The sequence below is a fragment of the Palaemon carinicauda genome, chromosome 13 (assembly GCF_036898095.1).
Source record: "Palaemon carinicauda isolate YSFRI2023 chromosome 13, ASM3689809v2, whole genome shotgun sequence".
In the NCBI taxonomy this organism is placed as follows: domain Eukaryota; kingdom Metazoa; phylum Arthropoda; class Malacostraca; order Decapoda; family Palaemonidae; genus Palaemon; species Palaemon carinicauda.
Genome location: NC_090737.1, coordinates 71881481 through 71902943, shown reverse-complemented (window position 1 = coordinate 71902943; position 21463 = coordinate 71881481). Strand labels below are relative to the sequence as shown.

The following is a 21463-nucleotide window of genomic DNA, read 5'->3' as shown; positions in this document are numbered from 1 at the left end:
TTCGTCGACGTCTTTGTGTCAGAGATGTCGTCTGCTGCCCATCCTGCCGACATTACTGCGCTTCCCCCCCCCCTCCTGTTGAACATCCTTTGAGGGGGAAGACTGCTGCTGAAGGTCAACTTGCTGATCCACCGGCCACTAGAGGGCGTCACCATGGGCATCGTCCCCAACATGCTCGCCCTCCTCTTCGTCTTAGAGGTGCTCGTTCACCGTCAGTGAAGAGACGCCTCTTCGACTCTTCAGCCTCGTCATCACAGCCTTCCTCCGCAGAGGAGCCTCGGCGTTCTTCGTCTTCTGGCTGTACCTTTGCCTGCCCCTGGACCTTCTTCCGATGACGTTGCTGCTAGTCCATGGACTTCAGTTCTGGAATCTCCGCCTGAGGATCCCGCGTGATCCCCTTCGGAGGATGTTCGTCTTTCTAAAGGACACATCCCATCGCCAGCTCGACATCCTACGCACCGATCTACGACTCACCGTTCACCTAACCGTCCGCCTCCTGTCCTGACTCCTCCATCTCACCATCTGCCTACGCGCTGATTGACCACTCATCAATTGCCTGCGCGCTAATCTTGTGTGTGACAATCGCCACCCGCTCGCCTTTCTCCAACGTGACATTTGCCTGCGCGTCTTTCTCTGGCGCCCTATTCACCTGCGCACTCCTCCATTTCGTCAGGAAAACCCTTCCCGCCATGCGTCCTCCAACCATTGCCGACCGACGCATCGTTCACCAAGGCAGCGCACTGCTGAAGGCCATCATTCTCCTGGATGCGTGCCTGCTGACCCTCGTCAAACCTCAAGGAGTTCCCCTAACGTTTCTGTCGTTGACTCCTACCAAAGTTCTCCATGGTATCAGTCTCCTGACCATCAAAGAACCACCGTGCAGATCACTCTCGTCGCCTAGCATCACCTGTGCGTCATCGGCCTGCTGCAATGCATAAACAGGCAGAACTGGATATACTTCATCCTCCTCCGACTTCAAGGAAGTTACGCCATCTTCTGGAAGTTAAAGTAGGTACTTTCAAGATGGAACGGGAACGGAATGGTAGGTGCTTGACTTCCAGACCATCGGTCCTCTCACCGAGGAAGGGCAGAGTCGTTTCCTACAGGTCTTCATCGCCCCATCCCCTCCCCGCAAACCCATTATAGCACTGAAAGAGGAAAAGAGCATTTTTGGGGAGTTCAAGATCCAGCAGCAAAAGTGGACCCACGGTATCAGACAGCTCCAGAAGAGATTCCTCAATGGGAACCTGCGGTCCCCTTCCCTTCAGGGGAATTTTTAGACTGCGCCAGTATCAGTAAGTAGCCCTGGTTTGGTGCCATCGTCAGGGTGGTTGTGCAAGCTTTTAGGCCTACCTTCCCAGCTCACTCTTGGCAGGTCTCTGCCGGCCTACAACACCCTTTGGCACTAACAGAGTCCCGGTAAAGGACCTCGTCTGCTTCGCCCATGAAGAGGAAGAGAGAAGTCTCAGATACCCTCACATCCTCTAGAGTGAAACTGACTCCTGTGCAGCCCTCTTCATCAAGGCCAAACCTCCCTGGTATTCCTCCCAGACGCTCTCCTGGCTCACCGTCTCCCCAGTCGAGGGATCCTCTCGAAGATCAGGTGTCAGTCTCCTCCCTTCCACCTTTGGAGGAAGACCCCTCGCGTAGAGAGCATTCCACCGCCGGTAGAAACCAGGAAGGATAGTTCCAACAGGATATCCGTGTTGGAGATGTACCTTATTCCCTGCAAGGAGTCAAAAGACACCAAGACTCTTCCAAAGTTCTCCACAGGACTTCCAGACCCACAGGAACCATCAGTCACTCTTGGGATATCCACGACCCACCCTGACACGAGCTCTTGGGAGTGGATGAAGACCTCAGAGGGGGAACAGAGAGTCAAAGCATGCATTTTGGCAAGTTCTGACTCTGATAAGGATTCTCTCAATAGGTTAGCCAACCCAGAGATACCCCACGGGTGGGCTAAGACACATTCCTAGACTGTGTCATTTGTACTCATAAGCCCTCAAAATCCAGTGCAGTCTTGCCCTGGTTTCAGAGGCTGGAGAGTGCCCCGGGCTAAGCTTGCCCTACAACTCTCAGATTTCTCCTCCTCCCTTTGCTCGGGCTCCTCTACCAAGCTCCTACCACCTCGCGTCCAGCAGAGGAGGTACTACGAGGTTTTGGACGAGCCCCGACCAGCTCATCCACTCCACCACTCTCTGGAAGAGCTGAACAAGGGAATCTCTCTATGGAGACTCTCCAACCGTGAGGTTGCGTTCTCGGCCTCGGAGATCCTTAATTAAGAGAAAGTTGCAGGCTACTTCGTGGCTAGATCTTTGGTTCGGGTCCTTGGGAATCCTGGTACGGACCGAGTATTTTTCCAAAGAAGGTACCAGGAAGGCTATGGAAACCTTCCTCCTTTCGGGTACTCGTACTACCGAGTTCTTAGCCCATCAAGTCTCGAACTTGAGGGCCAATACTGTACCATCTTGAGCATCAAGATGCAGTATCCGAGAGGTTCTATCAGCAGGTCCCTGAGGCCGAGATTGTTAGGCTCAGAAACTCCTCTCAGTCCTCCAGGGGAGAAAAATATTTTAGAGGGAGTGGCCGTGGCCACAAACGCTAGGATAGGCATCCCCCCTGTTTGTCCACCAGGGGAGGATGCCTACAAAGTTGCTGGAACAGATGGAGGCAACTCAAGGCTGTTCTCTGGACAGTCTCCATGATTCTTTCAGGGTATCGCGTCCCTTTCATGTCATCTCTCCTCCCCTGATCAAGGATCCAGTATCGATAGACTCCTATGGGCAGAAGTCCAGACCATGTTGGAAAAGGGCCCTCTCCAAGAGGTCCTCAACAACTCCTCAGGCTTCTTTAGTTGACTCTTGTGAAAAAGGCATCTGGAGGCTGGAGACTGGAGACCAGTCATCGACCACTCAGCTCTGTACAAGTTTTTCAAACAAACTTCGTTCAGCATGGAGACGGCAGACACGGTCAGGCATGTGTTTGCCCTAGTGTCATCTTGGGCACACAGGATCGGCATCCGTCTCCTCTGTTATCTGGACGACTGGCTGATCCTAGCAGACTCGGTGGCAACCCTTCTTCAACACTTAGACAAACTTCTGAGTCTTTGCCAAGATCTGGGGATCATGGTAAACCTCGAGAAGTCCTCCCTACTTCCTACTCAAAGACTGATATACCTAGGCATGGTCATAGGTACCAATCTCTACAAAGCCTTCTAATCAGACAACAGGATAATGAGGCTGACAAAGGTCGCAAGACCCTTTCTCAGACGAGAAGAACTTCCAGCCCAGAAGTGGCTCTCTCTCATCGGACACCTACCATCTCTAGCCCGTCTAGTTCCCAACGGTCACTCCAGTGGCAGCTCAAGTTCAGGTGGAATTGAGCCATTGATCCCCCAGAGCCCACGATATCAGGGCCGTAGGTATGTTCCTGGCCTTCAAAAGAAATTTTTCTGTGTTGCAGGTTTTACAGTCTGGGGTGTGGAAACGCCAAACAACTTTCACAGCCCATTACCTGAAAGACGTGACCCACAGGATGCTCAAAACTTTTTTTTCTGCCCTGGGGTGGCTGCACAACAGCTGGTCTAATACCTCAAGCTCCCTATTGGACAAGTAGCAGAAGGTTGAGGGCACTGTTACCCAGTTTTAGTCTGTGTGAATGTAAGGGTATGACTGGCTTTTATTCTTTTCTTCATCCTCCTTTCCCTTGGGGAAAGAAGGAGCCTGGGTTCTCTGCACAAGCTGACCTCAAACCACTGCAGGTAAACCATGCTCCCTTGTGTCAATATTGTTGCGTCCCAATACCCTGGCGAAGTGGTATTAGGAAAGTCTCGTTTACATCGGTTTTTCCTACAAAGACTTTGAATAACTTTTACCTTGAGAGTCACAAGAGGAACAGATGGACCTTGAGTGGTAGATGGCAGATGAGAATGCGGAGGGGCGTTGATCTTCTCGTCTTCCCCCCAAACTTGATGCAGTTATCAGACGCTTCAAAAGAAAGTTGAGGGGCCCACGTGCTGCACCACACAACCTCAGACCTTTGGTCAGAGTCAGAAAAATACCTCCACATAAATCTCTAAGAGATGAAAGCCGTCTTTCTGGCCCTTCAACAGTGCCATCAGTTCCTGGCTGGCCACTCAGTGGTGGTGATGAGCGACAACACCACAGTAGTGGCTTACATCGACAAACAAGGAAGTACTTTTTCGCAGCCCCTATCCCATCTAGCAGTAGAGGTGCTGAGATGGGCAGAGACTCGCTCAATACCACTATCAGCATGCATCATTCCAGGCAAGAGGAATGTGCTCGCCGACAACCTGAGCAGAGCGTCTCAGATCGTGAGTACCAAGTGGTCTTTGGATCATCTACTATGCATTTCAGGCAAAAAATAGTGTTTTTCGTAAACATCTCCCATACTAATTACTTGATCAGAATGGTACTTTGACACAGCACTCTATAGACCCCATAATTTTTTATACTTTAATGCACCGGCAAATCTCGTTAATTAAGGTATTTACTCTTGTCATAATAAAGCCCAAGTCGTGAATCAGTTAAGTAGGAGAAGCAATTCTAAAGCGTACACTGCTCCGTCCCTCCCCTCTCCTTTCCTCCCTCCGTCTAGACCCTCTTCCTATCCCTCCCGAAACCCCCCTCCTAGTCTCTCCGGTGTCGCTTACTCTACCTTTTCTGTAACCTGTTATATTTGTTAATAACTGATAGAATTGATATGTTGGATCCTTGTCATAATTCTTATCAACATTTCATGATATTGTTGTATTTCATCCAACTTGATGAACCTGCCCTGAAGACTTCCTTCAACTGTGCAAAAATAATGAGACACGTTTACCAAAGGCAGGATTGATGGGCTTTACCCCCCTTGAAAGGTAGAGTAAATGTAATCAAGTGTTATATGAGTTGACCGAAAATTTTTACGATGTATTTGCTCACTTTTGACCGAAAATTTTTACGATGTATTTGCTCACTTTACCATTAACAATCATAGTTTGGGTATCGGCTATGGTTTGTTCCTAAGCAGTTTGTTGTCTCAGTGTTTGTTTTACTGAGGAGGTTTTCCCATCATATTCATGACTGGCATGTTAATTTTCCCCACTAAAATCAGAAATGTATTTGCATTACGTTTCCATTCCATATACAGAAAGGAACAATCTAACAATAAACTAAGGATTAGTCTTCATAGGTAGGAGATACTTCAGGTTTATTGGACGCACAATAAAGCAATATGGTATAAGAAACACAAGCATATTAATGAATAAGTAAATCTTATATATATTATATATATATTATCCTTATATATATATATATATATATATATATATATATATATATATATATATATATATATATATATATATGTATATATATATATACTGTATATGTGTGTGTGTGTATTTGGGAAATATCAATTCAACAAATTATGTAGTTTGTAGATTTTTCATCATAGCTTTAAATACTATAATCATTTGTGTCACAGCATAATTCTTTTTGTATTCTACAGCTTTTGCTTATTCCACACAGACCTTTCAAGGAGAATAAAGCCCATCAATCCTGCCTTTGGAAAACATGTGTTTCATAATGTAAACACAGTTAAAAGAAGCCCTCAGGGCAGATTCATCAAGTTAGATAAATAGACTAAAGGCTATAAACTCCTTATACACCTTGACGAAATACAACAATATCATGAAATGTTAATAAGAATTATAACAAAGATCCAACATATCAATTCTATCAGTTATTAACAAATATAACAGGTTACAGAAAAGGTATAGTAAGCAACACCGGAGAGACTAGGAGAGGGGGTTACTGGAGGGATAGTTACAGGGTCTAGACTGAGGGAGGAAAGGAGAGGGGAGGGACGGGGGAGTGTAGGCATTCAAATTGTTTCACCTACTTACCCGATTCACTTGACATGGGCTTTATTATGACAAGAGTAAATGCCTTAATTAATGAGATTTGCCGGTGTATTAAAGTATCAAAAATTTGGGGGAAGTCAATAGGGTGCTGTGTCAAAGTACCATTCTGATCAAGTAATTAGTATGGCAGATATTAAAGAAAAACACACTATTTTTTGCCTGAAATGCATAGTAGTAGCCAACAAAGTCCTGACTTTGTTGGGTGCTCCGAGGGTAGATCTCTTCGCAATGGCCTTGAAGTTCAAGCTCCCGTTGTATTGCTCCACAGTCCCAGACCCCAAGGCCCTCTGGCAAGATGTATTCCAACAATGGTGGGACAACATCGACGTTTACACATTTTCCTGTTATGTCTGATGAGGAGGGTACTCAACAAGGTCAGAACATCAGTCAACCTCTCAATGACCCTCATAGCTCTGCTATGGCATCATGCGGAATGGTTCCTGGGCTTTCTGTAACTCCTGAAAGAGCCTCCAAAAGAACCCCCCTCCAGGGCACGATCTGCTCATACAACCACACATCAAAATCTACCACAAAGCCATAGCTTCGCTACGACTTCACACCTAGAGACTATCTAGCATCTCCTCACTCAGAGAGGATTAGGATGTCTGGATACCTGCGGAATTCATCAGCAGCAGTCTTCCAGACAAAGGGGAATTCTTCTGTGGTTGGTGTCGTGGAAGGTGTACCTCTCCACTCGATGCCACTTCCAGCGATTAGCAGAGTTTTTCGTGTAGTTGCGTGAAGAAATGCGCCTTTCAGGTTTGGCGGTAAAAGGCTATCGCTCAGCCTTAAGCCTCGCCCTCAGACTGAATGTAATGGACATTTCCTCATCGCTAGAGCTTTCCTTACTCATACGGAGTTACGAACTTTCCTGTCCTCAGTCGGGAGTGAGACCTCCCTCATGGAACTTGGTCTGAGTTCTCAGGTCTCAAAAGAGGCCTCCCTATGAACCAATACGCCAGGCAACAGATTCTACCTGACTTGAAAGATGGTGTTTCTGCTTGCTTTAGCTTCGGCCAAACGAGTCGGCAAACTTCATGATGTCTCATACTACGTCCCCCCTTCAAGGGGATGGGGAGAGGTAACGTTCAGCTTCGTCCCTGAGTTTGTTTCCAAGACTCAGAATCTGGAAGTGGCGCCGTTCTGTAACAGACGACACAGATCATCTCTTACTCTACGCAGTGAGGAGTTTGAGGCTTTACCTCAAAAGGACAATAACAGCCCGTCCCCGATTTCCTTCACAGTTCGTCAGCACAGGTAGTAACAAGAGGAGGATCACCAAGAATACCGTCTCTGCTTGGATTCGCAGGGTCATATACCATGCCCTGAATCCAGATCCTCCTTCGTCATGGCGCTCCAGAGCCCACGATGTTGGGGGCGTAGCTATATCCCTGGCCTTCAAAAGAAATTTCTCTGTGATGCAGTGTGGAGGATTAATTTTTATTTGATTTGCTTAATTTTGCCAAATCGCAAGAGAGAGAGAGAGAGAGAGAGACAGACCGATTGGGTGCAGGTATGTGTGTGTTTGTGTGTGTGTGCGCGGTGCGTGCCGCCGAACGAGTGGTAGTTAGCGTAATGATTTGGTTGTAGTGGGGAAGACTGTTGGTATAATTGAGGTTGTTTGTTTACCTTTTTTAGCTAGGTTAGGGGGGTGATGAATGTCTTGGGCGAAAGCATTTTCTATTTGACTGTAGCAGGAGTCGGTTGTATGTTTTTTGTTCATCGACCAGCCGGTTTGGAAGTGATTTTTTTTTTATTAGCGTGAGTACTGTGGAAATGCCAAACAACTTTCACAGCCCATTACCTGGAAGACTTGACCCGTAGGATGCTCCATACGTTTTCTATCTGCCCTGTGGTGGCTGCACAACACCTGGTTAATAACTCAAGCTCCTTATTGGACAAGTAGCAGAAGGTTGAGGATACTGTTACTCGGTTTTAGTCTGTGTGAATGTAAGGGTATGATTAGCTCTTATTCTTTTCTTCATCCTCCCCTCTCTTGGGGAAAGAAGGAGCCTGGGTTCTCTGCACAAGCTAACCTCAAACCACTGCAGGTAAACCATGCTCCCTTGTGTACTTAGTGTTTTTAATGGGTGAGTCACCCCTAATAAATAGCATAGATTTGTATTCCACTTATGGAACATATGACAAATTCAGAGATAATCTGTATTTTTCCTAACGATACAAATCTTTAGCCATTTATACAAACTTACCTGCCGAACTTATCCGCTTGAAATCTTACCTCCAAGTAAAGTGAGCTTAATCACAGGTGTGCGAGTGGGAGGGAAAGCGAGCTACCCCCTCTACCTCCCGCTAACTAGCGGGATGGGTAGTTAACCCTTGCTAAATTTTAATGGCTCGTCCTTTCAGCTTTGCCGAAAGTAATACCCCTCATAAATAGCTAAAGGTTTGTATCATTAGGAAAAATACAAATTATCTGAATTTGTCATGTTTATTACTATAATTGTTTTTTGTCCAATTTAAGAACAGTTCAGATATTTTTTCAAAAATCAATTTAACATTTAGATACCTACCTAGAATTTTATATGACCTGCATGTAGTTGAGGAAATTTTGACAACAAATCCTGGGGTGGGGAGGATTCAATATCCTTGACTCATTGACATTCATGCTTTTAGTTTAATTAGGACAACATTATCCCCCATAGTTTACACCTTATACAGTACTAATTTCAGTTAGAGCTGTTAGTGTACATAGCAACTGCTTATTGGGATCCATGCAAAGGGATTAGCATCATCTACATTCATTCTTTTATTTAAGTTACATAATATTCCATCCTCCCCACTTACACAATGATATGTTGCAAACGTGTAAATAATAATAATGAAAAAAATAGTTAAGAAGACTACCTTGAGGACCTATATGGCTGTAATGCACTAACTGCTCTCACATTTTATCCTTCCACTAAACCTCTTTTACCACTTCTTTTTCTTCCATCTTGTTGTTGAGCCTGTTATCCTTTACCTCATACAGCAACTGAAGTGTTTTCTGCCCAGTTGCACCGAGATGCTAAATGACATAACAGGCCCCAGTGCCAGACTTAAATCCAATCCGACAGAGATTGTAGTCATGTAGTTTCTTTTAAATCTATCACAAATTCATCAGTTACATGTTTTTATGGAGGAGGCAGGATATTCATTTTATTGGTAACTGTCAACTAGAATAGATATTTTTCACAATTATTATTATTATCATTTCCATCCAAGCTATAACCCTAATTGGAAAAGCATGATGCTACAAGCACAGGGGTTCAACAGGGAAAGCAGTCCAGATAGGGAAGGGGGTAAACTATTAATGAGAAATAATAAAGATTTATAAAATGTATTGAAATCAGTTGCAATGTTTTATAGACATATATTATTAAGTCATATATCAAGTGAAACAAAACTCATATCATGTTCAACAGAACATGTGCAACATAGTTATAAGTTTTGATAATTGAACTTCATGTTTTTATGAATAGTACTTACCTGGTAGTTATATATATATATATATATATATATATATATATATATATATATATATATATATATCTAAAGTCTCTGACTTACGGCAGAATTTATTCGAAAATCGCGGCAACCGCCTTGTGGTGGTTGTGCGGTTAGGTGGTTAACAACCCATACAGGGTGGTACCTGAAATCATTCCCGTTTTCTGTTCCTCAGATTATCTCTGCCGGCCGGATCGACAACATCGTTGGTCCGCCATTAAGAGTTTTTTGGATCGCTGTTTTGGACTCCGTTTGGTGAAGTACACTGTGTTGGGATTTGGCAATCGTGTTTTGTTATTATTTTGGTATTTTTTGCTTTGTTTATCATGAGTGAAAAACTTCATATCGTGTATGTGCGAGTGATGTATGCAAGGTGAAGTTACCGAAAGTGTCGGTTAACCCTCACACAGTTTGTATGGGTTGCAGCGGGTTTGAATGTGCCCTAAATAATAGGTGTAAGGAATACGAGGGTTTAAATGAAGATAATTGGTTAGCTATGAAGCGCTATGTGCGCAAATTAGAACTCGATAGAGTTAGGAGGGCTAAATCAAAGTCAAAGTCTGCTAGTGGAGCTAGTTTAGATTCATCTTTAATTGTTACCTCTTTGGAGGTTGTTCCTTCCCAAAAGTAGTTACTCCTGCCCCTTCTACAGGATCTGCGACTACGGATGACCCTCGGTACGCGAGGATGGCTGCTGAGTTGTAGGCCATTAAATTATAACTTGCAGCCTTTAAAGGTAAGGGTGAAAGTGATATTAGTGCTTGTGAAAGTGCCGTGGAGGTGGCGGCTGATCGAACCTGTCATACCCCTAGGTCTAGACCTCTACCAAGCTCCCAGGACCAAGGGAGAAGGTACGTCGAAAGCCGAAAGAGGTGAGAGGTGCTTATTCTCGGTCAGTCGTCGCCTCAGACAGTCCTGTTGCGATCTCCCAGGCTGCTCTTGACCGCCGTAGAAAAGGTGTGTCGGATACGTTTGTGTCTTCACCTGATCCTTCTCCCAGACGCAAGTGGCAATACGAATTAAGACCGACGAAGAGAAGGTGGGACCGGGATGTGCAGTCTCGCTCTCCCTCTCCCGGTTCGAGTAGCCGAGAACCTGAACCTTCGGAGGACGACTTCGATGTTGTTCCTGTTAAGAGGACGAAACAGGGAGTCCTTAGCCCAGTTAAACCTGATAAACTTCCTGCTTCTACTGCCAGTGCTCCCAAACAGCTGCCTCCTTCGGAACCGTGAGAACCAGCAGAAGTTGCTGAAGCTTTCATGGCTGTTATGCAGGAACAGCTTTTATCGCTAGTGCAAGCTTTCAGCCGACCTCCTTCCCAGTCCGGCAGACGTAAGGATGTCTCTTTGCCAGTTAAGAGATTGTCTTCTAAGAGGGAACGAAGTATCTCTCCAAAGAAACCTCTGCGCACTTCGTCGGCCGTACAACAACGCACACCCTCTTGATCGGCTCGACGCCAGGACGTTACTTCCTCTCGCTCTCGGCGCCAGGACGATACTGCCTCTCGCCCTCGGCGCCAGGACGATTCTGCTTCTCGCTCAAAGCTCCAGGACGTTTCCGCCTCGCGTTTTAGGAAGCAGGACGAATGTAGCCTGCATTATCAGGACGAATGCAGCCTGCCTTATCAGGACGATACCGCTTCTTGTCATCAGGACGATACCTCTTCTCGCCGACAGGACGATAGCAGCGCTCGGCGCCAGGACGACACCTACGCTCGGCGCCAGGTCGCAAACAGCTCTCGGTGCCAGGCTGCTTGCAGCCCTCTTCTTCAAGATGTTGACCTTGATCAGTACCTCGATGATGTATCGGAAGAGGAAGAGAAACCTACCGACTCTGCTAGTGATTATAAGGGGAGGAATTCCAACCTTCGGCGCCTCGTTCTCCTCATTCTCAATTCACCAGGAAGAAGGCTACGAAACATTCGGCCTTCATCAAAATAAAACTTAAAATTTCTGCGAGGAAAGCACTCGCTAAGGTGGGTGATTGGATGAAGGAACGGAGGTAAGCGGTCAAGACCACCTTTTCTTTCCCACCATCTCGGCTCGCTTGCAAGGCTGGTATGTGGTATGAGACAGGGGAACCTTTGGGTCTAGGAGTGCCTGCCTCCTCCCAAGGTGACTTCTCTGCTCTTGTGGACTCGGCAAGAAGACATGCACTGAACTCTGCCAAGGTGATGTGGTCCATGTTGGAACTTGATCACCTCGTAAAGGGAATTTTCATGATTTTCGAGGTTTTCAGCTTCCTGAATTGGTCTCTTGGGACTCTGGCCAGGAAGACTGAACTCCTGGAAGGCACGAAGGATCTGACGAGTATCATGTCCTGCATGGACGAAGCTCTAAGGGATGGGGCGAATGAGTTGGCTTCCCTTTTCTCAGCAGGGGTCTTAAAGAAGAGGGCCCTATTGTGCTCCTTCACCTCTAGATCGGTGACTGTTGCCCAGAAGTCGGAGCTGCTTTACGCCCCTCTGTCACACCATCTCTTTCCGGAGCTCTGGTCAGAGATATCTCTCTTTCTCTGGCACAAAAGGCTACTCAGGACCTTTTATCTCTGTCTGCCAGAAAGCCTTTGCCTGTTGCTCCTGCTCCTCTAAGGAGGGAAGAGAAGAAGTTCCAGCAGCCCTTTCGGAGTAGGGCTTCCTCGAGAGCGGATTTCAGGGGGAGAAGACAAGAGTCAGGGCCAAGGACCAGCAGAGGTGCGTTTAGGCCCCGATCCAAGAAATGTGATAGAATGTAAGACTGTCTCATTTTTGGCAGTCTTGGAAGAGGAAAGGGGCGGACACCTAGTCCCTCTTGATCATCAAGGAAGGTTACAAGATCCCCTTTTTAAAGAAGCCTCCTCTCTCAGACACTCCCTTAGCCTTAGTGGCTCTGTACGCCGACGCGGGGAAACAAGAGGTTCTTCTGGAGCTAGTCGACCAGATGTTGGTCAAGGGAGCAATAGAGCCAGTCCAGGACCTTACCTCCCCAGGCTTTTACAATTGCCTATTTCTGGTTCCCAAGAACTTGGGTGGATGGAGACCAGTCCTAGATGTCAGCTCTCTGAACGCCTTCGTGGAGAAAACAAAATTCTCCATGGAGACGACTCAGTCCGTGCTGGCAGCAGGTCGTCCAGGCGACTGGGTGGTATCTCTCGACCTGCAGGACGCTTATTTTCATGTCCCCATTCATCCGACTTAAAGGAAATATCTGAGATTTGTGATTCAGGGCAAGTGCTTTCAATTCACGGCACTTTGCTTCGTTCTCAGCACGGCTCCTCAAGTTTTCACCAGGCTAATGGCGAACGTGGCAGGCTGGTTACATAGGAGGGGATAAGGGTATCCTTCTATCTGGACGACTGGCTGATCCGATCACAGTCGAAAGAAGAATGTCTGGAGGACCTACAGAAGACGTATATGATGACTCAGGACCTGGGACTCATCATCAACAGGGAGAAGTCTCAGACCGAACCGAATCAGACTATTCTCTATTTGGGGATAGTTCTGAATTCAGTTCTTTTTCGGGCTTCTCCCTCCCAGGAAAGGCAGACCAGGTGCCTAGAGAAAGTCAGAGGATTTTTAAAGAAGCAGGAATGCTCAGCAAAGGAGTGGATGAGTCTGCTGGGAACTCTATCCTCCCTAGAACAGTTTGTCTCGGGGAGACTACACCTAAGACCTCTGCAACACTTCCTCGCAAAGGTATGGAACAGCAAGACCCAGGGGGACTCCTTTTCTTTTCCCATTCATACAGAGATCAAGGATCTTTTGATGTGGTGGCTGGACCCAGCTCTGTTAGGAGAAGGGATCTCCTTGTACAAGAGGAACCCCGACTTAGTGTTATTCTCAGACGCGTCGGAGTCAGACTGGGGAGCAACACTAGGGAACAAGGAGGTCTCAGGTGTATGGGAAGGAAGTCAGGTCAGTTGCCATATCAACAAGAAGGAATTGATGGCAATTCTGTTGGGTCTACAGGCCTTCGGAACCTCGGTGTCAGGGAAGACTGTGGAGATCAATTCAGACAACACCACAGCTCTCGCGTACATCAAGAAACAAGGGGGAACTCACTCCCTCTCTCTGTTCAGAACAGCGAGAGAGCTTCTCCTTTGGGCGAGCGAGAACAGAACTCAGCTGTTGACGAGGTTTGTTCAAGGGCAGACATGCTCAGCAGGAAGGGACAAGTTCTTCCCACAGAGTGGACTCTCAACCCGCATGTCTGTCAGAGCCTCTGGAAGTTGTGGGGCAGACCTGTAATAGACCTTTTCGCCTCCAACTTGAACAAGAGGATCCCCTAACTACTGCTCTCTAGTACCAGACGAGGAAGCGGTAGCAGTGGATGCCTTCTTGATGTATTGGTCGGGGATGGACATGTATGCGTTTCCCCCGTTCAAAATCATTAATCTGGTCGTCAGGAAATTCGCTCTACTCGATTCGGGACGAATGATTCTAGTGGCTCCATTCTGGCCTGCAAGGGAATGGTTCACCGAAGTGGTGGGCATGCTGATGGACTTCCCAAGAAGACTCCCGGCAAGTCCAGATCTTCTCAGACACCCCACTTTGAGAGAGATCATCAAAACCCCCTCGCTCTTCAGACTGTCGAGAAACTCGTTAGATCATGAGGCTTTTCGGCACAAGCGGCGAAAGCTATTGCCAGAGCAAGAAGGATCTCGTCACAAAGAGTCTACCAGTCTAAGTGGGAGATCTTTAGAGCTTGGTGCAGGCAGCACAAGATTTCCTCGACCACTACCTCTCTGAGCCAGATTGCAGACTTTTTTTTGTACCTCAGACAGGATGCTAAGCTGGCTGTATCTACCATCAAAGGATACAGGAGTATGCTCTCAACCGTCTTCAGGCATAGGGGCCTAGAGTTGTCTCAAGATAAAGATTTGCAGGACCTTCTTAGGTCTTTTGAGACTACGAAACAGGTACAATTAAGACCCCCATCTTGGAACCTGGATGTGGTGTTTAAGTTTCTATGATCCAAAAAATTTGAACCTATCTCACAAGCCTCTCTTCGAGATGTAAGAAAGAAACCCTCTTCCTTTTGACTCTAGCAACTACCAAAAAGGTCAGCGAGGTCCAGGCGATTGAGAAGCGTGAAGGCTTCAATCAAAATGGGGCAGTTTGTGCCTTAAGGTTCGACTTTCTCGCCAAGAACGAGAACCCTTCGAAACCCTGGCCTAGGACGTTTGAGGTCCCTAATCTCACGAACCTAGTGGGTCAGGAGCAGGAAAGACTCCTCTGCCCAGTTAGGGCCCTCAAGGCTTATTTGGCCCAAACTAAGAACGTTAGGGGTGCATCCAACTCGTTATGGTGTTCAGTGAAGGATCCACAAAAACCCCTGTCAAAGAATGCTTTGTCCTTTTTCCTGAGGGAAACTATTAGCGATGCCCACCTCTTATGTGAGGAAGAAAACTTTGCCCTGTTGAAAGTACGGGCTCACGAAGTGAGAGCCATTGCTACCTCACTGGCATATCAGAAAAATATGTCTGTTAGGCAAATCATGGACGCAACGTTCTGGAGGAGCAACTCTGTCTTCGCTTCTCATTACCTCAGAGAGGTGAGAGTAGACTATGACAAGTGTTATACCTTGGGCCCATACGTAGCTGCGGCTTCTGTATTAGGCAAAGGAGTTACTACCCCCACTCATGTATGAAGGTTTGTGTTTTTATGGTTGTCTGAGGACCTCGTCTTGTGGTACGGTTCCCTCAATCCACATAGATAGTTATATCTGTTTCTGCAAGGTTAGGTGGTTAGTTTTAGTAAGGTTGCAGGTTTTTATTATATGGGGCGAAGGTAGTTTCTGAAGTCTAGTCAAGTTGTTGGTCTTACCCCTTTGACAGACTTGATTGAGTTGTTTGCAGCATAGCAGGTCTACTCCTGGCTGAACACTCCTAAGGGAAAGCGACTCTAGAGGCAGTAACCTTTGAAGTCAGCTACCTTAGCAGGTAAGGAATCAAGGTGTTTTTTTCTCCTACAACTCTTTTCTTGTTTCCCCAATGATGTTTACTATCTGTTTCCCTCTAAATGTGTGAATCAGCTATATATATATAACTGCCAGGTAAGTACTATTCATAAAAATGGAGTTTTTATGATAAAACAAAGTTTTATGAATACTTACCTGGCAGTTATATATATATTTTAAAGCCCACCCACCTCCCCTCAGGAAACAGGTTGGGCAAAGATAATCTGAGGAACAGAAAACGGGAATGATTCCAGGTACCACCATGTAAGGGTTGTTAACCACCTAACCGCACAACCACCACAAGGCGGTTGCTGCAATTTTCAAATAAATTCTGCTGGAAGTCAGAGACATAAGCTATATATATATATATAACTGCCAGGTAAGTATTCATAAAACTGTTTTATCATAAAAACTCCATTTTGTATATATATTGTAAAAACTTTTCATTCTTGTTTTGTGAAGTATCTCATCTATTTAATTTCTTTGCAGCTCAACACTTACAACTGATATGTTTAGTGAATGGACAGCACATTTGTTTAGATGACATTGAAAATCTTGTCTCCGTAAACAAATGTGATATTAGACAGTCTCTTCTCGATGTACAAGTCTGGAGTAATTCTGGTTCTTCTTTGGAAAAATGCACTTGTCTCTCATATTTTGGCACAGTAAGTGAATAATGTTTCTAATGTATGTACATAACTTTATATAATATTCTGTCATTATTTTTTTATCATTTGATAGTTTTTGTGATATAAAGTATATTACAAAAGTTTCATGTCAATTTAGTGTGTCAGGCAATGCCAAATGTATAATTAGTTATGGTTTAATGTGAATAATGGGGTAGGGCTCCATTAATTTTTTCCTGAGCTATCAACTTACTCTCGAGTCTGTATCCATTTTTATTTGCCCCAATTGTCAGCTTGTCTTTTGAGTCTGCAGCCCCATGTCCTTTGCCCAAGGTGCCAGCTTTTTCTCAAATATTGCAGCTCCATTTTTCCCCTTAACTTCCATCTTGTTCTTAGTCTGTAGCCCCATTTTCATTTTCCCTAGTAACCTGCTTTCTCTAAGAGTCAGTATGTGATAGATTTGTCCGTTAGTTCGTTTTAGGTAGTCTAACAAGACTAAACATTAATATATTCAATTCTCACAGTGATGATCCTTTTATTTTGCTTTAATTTTACTACATTTTACCAGTAATGCTTTTACCTTCCATTGTTATATTAGAATTCAACTTTTTCTAGTGTGTTTCATCATTGTATTAATTTAATTGTTACTTTTTTTAGTGAATTCCAACAGCAGTAGAATAGAATATAATACTGTAATATATCGTAGCCAAGATGTTATCCTATCACAATAACCCAAGGAGTATAATGTGAACTCATCATCATCATCATCTCCTCCTAGGCCTATTAACGCAAAGGGCCTCGGTTAGATTTCACCAGTGGTCTCTCTTGAGCTTCCAGTTCAATACTTCTCCCTTCATCATTTACTTTGTGCTTCTTAGTCCTCAGCCATGTAGAATTGGGTCTTCCAACTCTTACTCTTCTAGTGCCTTGTGGAGCCCAGCTGAACGTTTGGTGAACTAATATCTCTTAGGGAGTGCAAAGAGCATGCCCAAACCATCTCCATCTACCCCTCATCATGATCTCTTCCACATATGGCACTCTAGTAATCTCTCTTATAGTTTCATTTTTAATCCCGTCCTGCCGTTTAACTCCCAATATCCTTTTGAGGGCTTTGTTGTTAAATCTACTAAATCTATTGAAGATTGTTTCATTGTCATACCATGACTCGTGTCCATAGAGTAACGCCGATCTCACTAAACTGATGTATAATCTGATTTTTATATGTAATTTCAGGCGATTTGATTTCTAAATTTACTTAACCTAGCCATTGTCTGATTTGCTTTTTTCAATTTTTCACGAAACTCTAATTCTAAAGATCATGTATTGGAGATCATAGTCCCAAATACTAAATGATTCTACCTCATTACTCCTTTCTCCTTCCAATATTTCATCTTCCATGGCAAACTCCGTTTTCATCATCTCTGTCTTTCTTCTATTTATCTTCAGCTCAACCTCGTATGATATTTCATGCATTCTAGTAAGCAAGTATTGCAAATCCTGTGGTGTCCTGCTAACAAGGACACCATCATCATTAGTAGGTAGTAGGTTGGTCAGGGCACCAGCCACCCGTTGAGATACTACTGCTAGAGAGTTATGGGGTCCTTTGACTGGCCAGACAGTACTACATTGGATCCTTCTCTCTGGTTACGGTTCATTTTTTCTTTGCCTACACATATACTGAATAGTCTGACCTATTTTTTACATATTCTCCTCTGTCCTCACACACCTGACAACATTAAGATTACCAAACAACCCTTCTCTCTAGGGGTTAACTACTGCACTGTAATTGTTCAGTGGCTACTTTCCTCTTAGTAAGGGTTGAAGAGACTCTTTAGCTATGGTAAGCAGCTCTTCTAGGAGAAGGACACTCCAAAATCAAACCACTGTTCACTAGTCTTGGGTAGTACCATAGCCTCTGTACCATGGTCTTCCACTGTCTTGGGTTAGAGTTCCCTTGCTTGAGGGTACTCTCGGGCATGCTGTTCTGTCTTGTTTTTCTTGTTTTGTTAAAGATTTTATAGTTTATATATGAAGTATTTATTTCATTGTTGTTACTGTTCTTAAAATATTTCATTTTAATTGTTAATTACTTTTCTTATTTCCTTGTTTCCTTTCCTCACTAGGCTATTTTCCCTGTTGGAGCCTCCTGGCTTATAGCATCCTGTTTTTCCAACTAGGGTTGTAGCTTAGCAAGTAATAATAATAATAATACTCTAAGTCTGCTAAATTCCTATCTCCAATCCAGTCCAATCCTTCTACACCATCTCTAACTGTTATATGCATTATAAAATCCATGAGGAGGATAAACACTATAGGTGACAACACATTCCCTTGGAGCACTCTGCTGTTCACTGGAAATTCATTTGATAAGACTCCATTAATATTAACTTTGCACTTGCTGTGCTTATGGACAGACTTAATCAAATTTACGTATTTAAGAGGAATTCCATAATAACGCAGGACTCTCCACAAAATTGGCCAGTGCAAACTATAAAAGGCTTTTTCATAGTCCATAAATGCCATCAAAGGGGGATTTCTATATTCTACGCATTGGTGTACGTCTCAAAATGAAAATTTAGTCTGTGCAACTTTTACCTCTTCTAAATCCTGCTTGTTCATCTCTCAGCTTTTCATCAATCTTTCTCTCCCGTCTCTTTAGAATAAGCATACTAAATATTTTCATAACTAATATAAGTGTTATCCCTCTGTAATTATTGCAATCAGTCAGGTCTCCTTTTTTTGCTATTTTTCACCAACACTCCTAACTCCCATTCATCAGGTTTTGCCTCTTCATGCCTCATTCTACAAAATAATCTTGTAAGTAGTCTGGGAGTCACTTCATTTCCGGCCAGTATTATCTCGGCAGTTATTCCATCGTATCCAGGTGCTTTCCATCTCTTTAGTTTTTTAGGATTGCTTTGACTTCAAACACACTGAATTCATTCATGGGCACATCAAGGTCTTCATCAGCTTCAGGTATATCAATCAAATTATTCCCTTCATCCACATGTATACATGGACTTCACCATGTGGCATTTACAAAAATCATATAGATTACATTACCATTAATAAAGAGAAAAGGAGGACACTGAGAAATGTAAGAAGCTATAGAGGTGCCAATATAGGTAGTGATCACCAGCTCCTCATTGCCACACTGAAATTAATACTGAAAGCACCCAACAGAAAGATGGATGGAATACCTAGGTTTGATACAACTAGGCTTTTTGAAGAAGAGCACAGAGAAACATTTGCAATTGAATGTAGGAATCGATTTGCAGTCTTGGAAACTTTGAGAGACAAAGAACAGACAATTAACGAAGAATGGTGTGATATGAAGAACATATATCAGTCAGTTGATAATGGAGTCTTGGGACATGCAGTTACAAGAAGAAAGCTATGGATATCAAGTGATACTTGGGATACTATAAAAAGGAGAGAAAGATAGAAACTGAGTGTTGAAAGGTTTTGAGGAGGTAATGAAAATTACAAGGTAGAGCATGCTAAAGATTCCAGTATTGACTGTGAGGTCGAAAGAAAAGAACACTTTAATGAGGATATGAATAGGAGATTATGCGAACTAATATAATTGAATTAGTATATTTTAAGAAATAATACTTGTAGAAAGTGCTTTGCAAGTACCCAGCAGTACCAGCAAGTATTGTAGGCTTTATTTATTATATCCCAATGATTTTTTTCTATACAAAGCATAATATTTTGCATGAGATAATATTTTTAGCTACTGAGGTTTTCCATCACCACAGCAGTTGTGATTGCATTATTTTGATAAAACTTACCTCCAGGTCACAGTGTTCATACATACAAAGTGCAGCGAGCATATCTTGTCACTAAAGAAAAAAAACTCTTTACGTACCCTCTCCTTGAGTAGCTGTGTAGGCGCCCCAGTCAAAGAGAGTACCCCCCAAATAGAGCTCTCACAGTACCACCCCACCTCTTGGTCTTCACAATATTTTGTCATAACAGTGACAAGATGTGTTGACAGGTTCTATTGACTTTTCCTTTTATTTTTAGTGTTAAAGGTTTACCTTTAATATAGCTATTGTTATTTAATTTTGCTATAGCGACAGGATTATTCAAGAGTGTTTTGTATACTTTAGTTCCTTTTGCCTTTCAGTTGTCTTGGATATTAAGGGTTCACATGTGTATATTTCAGTAGATGATTCAAATCAAGTTTTCAGGTTATTTAATTTCTAAAAGGGACTGTCTTCTGGATTTACAATGAATGACATTGTCAGTAATTCAATATGAACTAATAAATCACTATAGGGTCTGAATTATTCCCAGCTTTGTGTAACATACCAGCCGCAGCATTGTGTTTTTGTGTATGGAGGATGGTTTTTCTCTAACATTCCCCCCTTTTTTTCAAGTTATATTAACCATGAACTGACTGCTATGATTGTTCAAATGTAAAGTGAAATTAACATTTAATATGTGCCTCTATTATTTTGCATTGTTCGTGTTTAGTTCAGGGGACATTCAGAGAAGACTGAGAACCGTAAACTAGCTTCTTAAGTTTTACCTAGTAGTGGAAATCCAGAGAAGACTGAGAACCCTAGACTATGTTTTAATTAGCAGTTCTGTTTACAACGTCTTGCTTAATCTTCAATAAATTCCACAGCTTTTCTGATTTTTTGGACCACCAGGTTCTGAGGTAGTGGGTGCTTGGGATGTGTGGGTGGTGGTCTTGCATGTTTGGACCACCCGACATTGACATCTTCACCGATCAGTCCAGGTAGATGGGATGGGAGCGGGAGGCTGACTCGTGGCAACCCCTTGATCCTTGTCTTTGCTGTGTGATTGCCTGGAACCAAGGGAAGGCCTGAGAAAACGATCCCTCTTATATCTTTGTCTTCATCACTTTCCAATCCATTAGGTTCAGAATATTTGTCGCTGGATAAATCATCCACTGTGACATCCTTGTCTTTAATATTTAAATCAGTTGGATCATCACTAACAATTTCATCATCAGTTTCAATAACCTGTTCATCATCTAATTTTTCACTTCCACATGTGCACGAAATCATGCTTTCAGGCCATGCCTTGCCTTTATGCAATGGGATGTTGATGGCTCCATTTGCATTTGTTTGCCAGAATTGCCTCGCCTTACCACGCTGCCATTTGGCATGGTCCCATGAACTTCCCTTGGCATTTTGATTTTATGATGAATCAATGGTAAAACTATTCAACAACAAGTAGAAAAAAAATTGCTTCCAAAAAGGAGGCAAAATGCCAGATACATAAGTGAAACATTATCACAAACAGTATGACACAAATTTTGCACAGTGGTTACGACCAAGGTCTGAGACAGACGGAGGTATCTATGTTTTACCATCTCCCTTGGGTCATTCTGCAGTGTCATAGTCACGTTGTCCTTCGTAAACAACACTAATTTCTCTATCTACGTCGGGGAAAAATTGCCAAGATTTAGATAGAAATAATTTTACCTGACA

General features: G+C 43.8%; 1 protein-coding gene across 2 annotated transcripts in view; it reads left to right on the top strand.

Annotated features, from left to right (window-relative positions):
• LOC137652318 (ATPase family AAA domain-containing protein 5-like) overlaps positions 1–21463 on the top strand; it is a 334913-nt gene that overhangs the window by 299205 nt on the left and 14245 nt on the right. For both annotated transcript variants that reach the window (XM_068385648.1, XM_068385649.1), the window contains exon 16: positions 15859–16034. In XM_068385648.1, coding sequence (XP_068241749.1) covers positions 15859–16034 — 176 coding nt within the window. The remainder of the gene's footprint in view (positions 1–15858; positions 16035–21463) is intronic.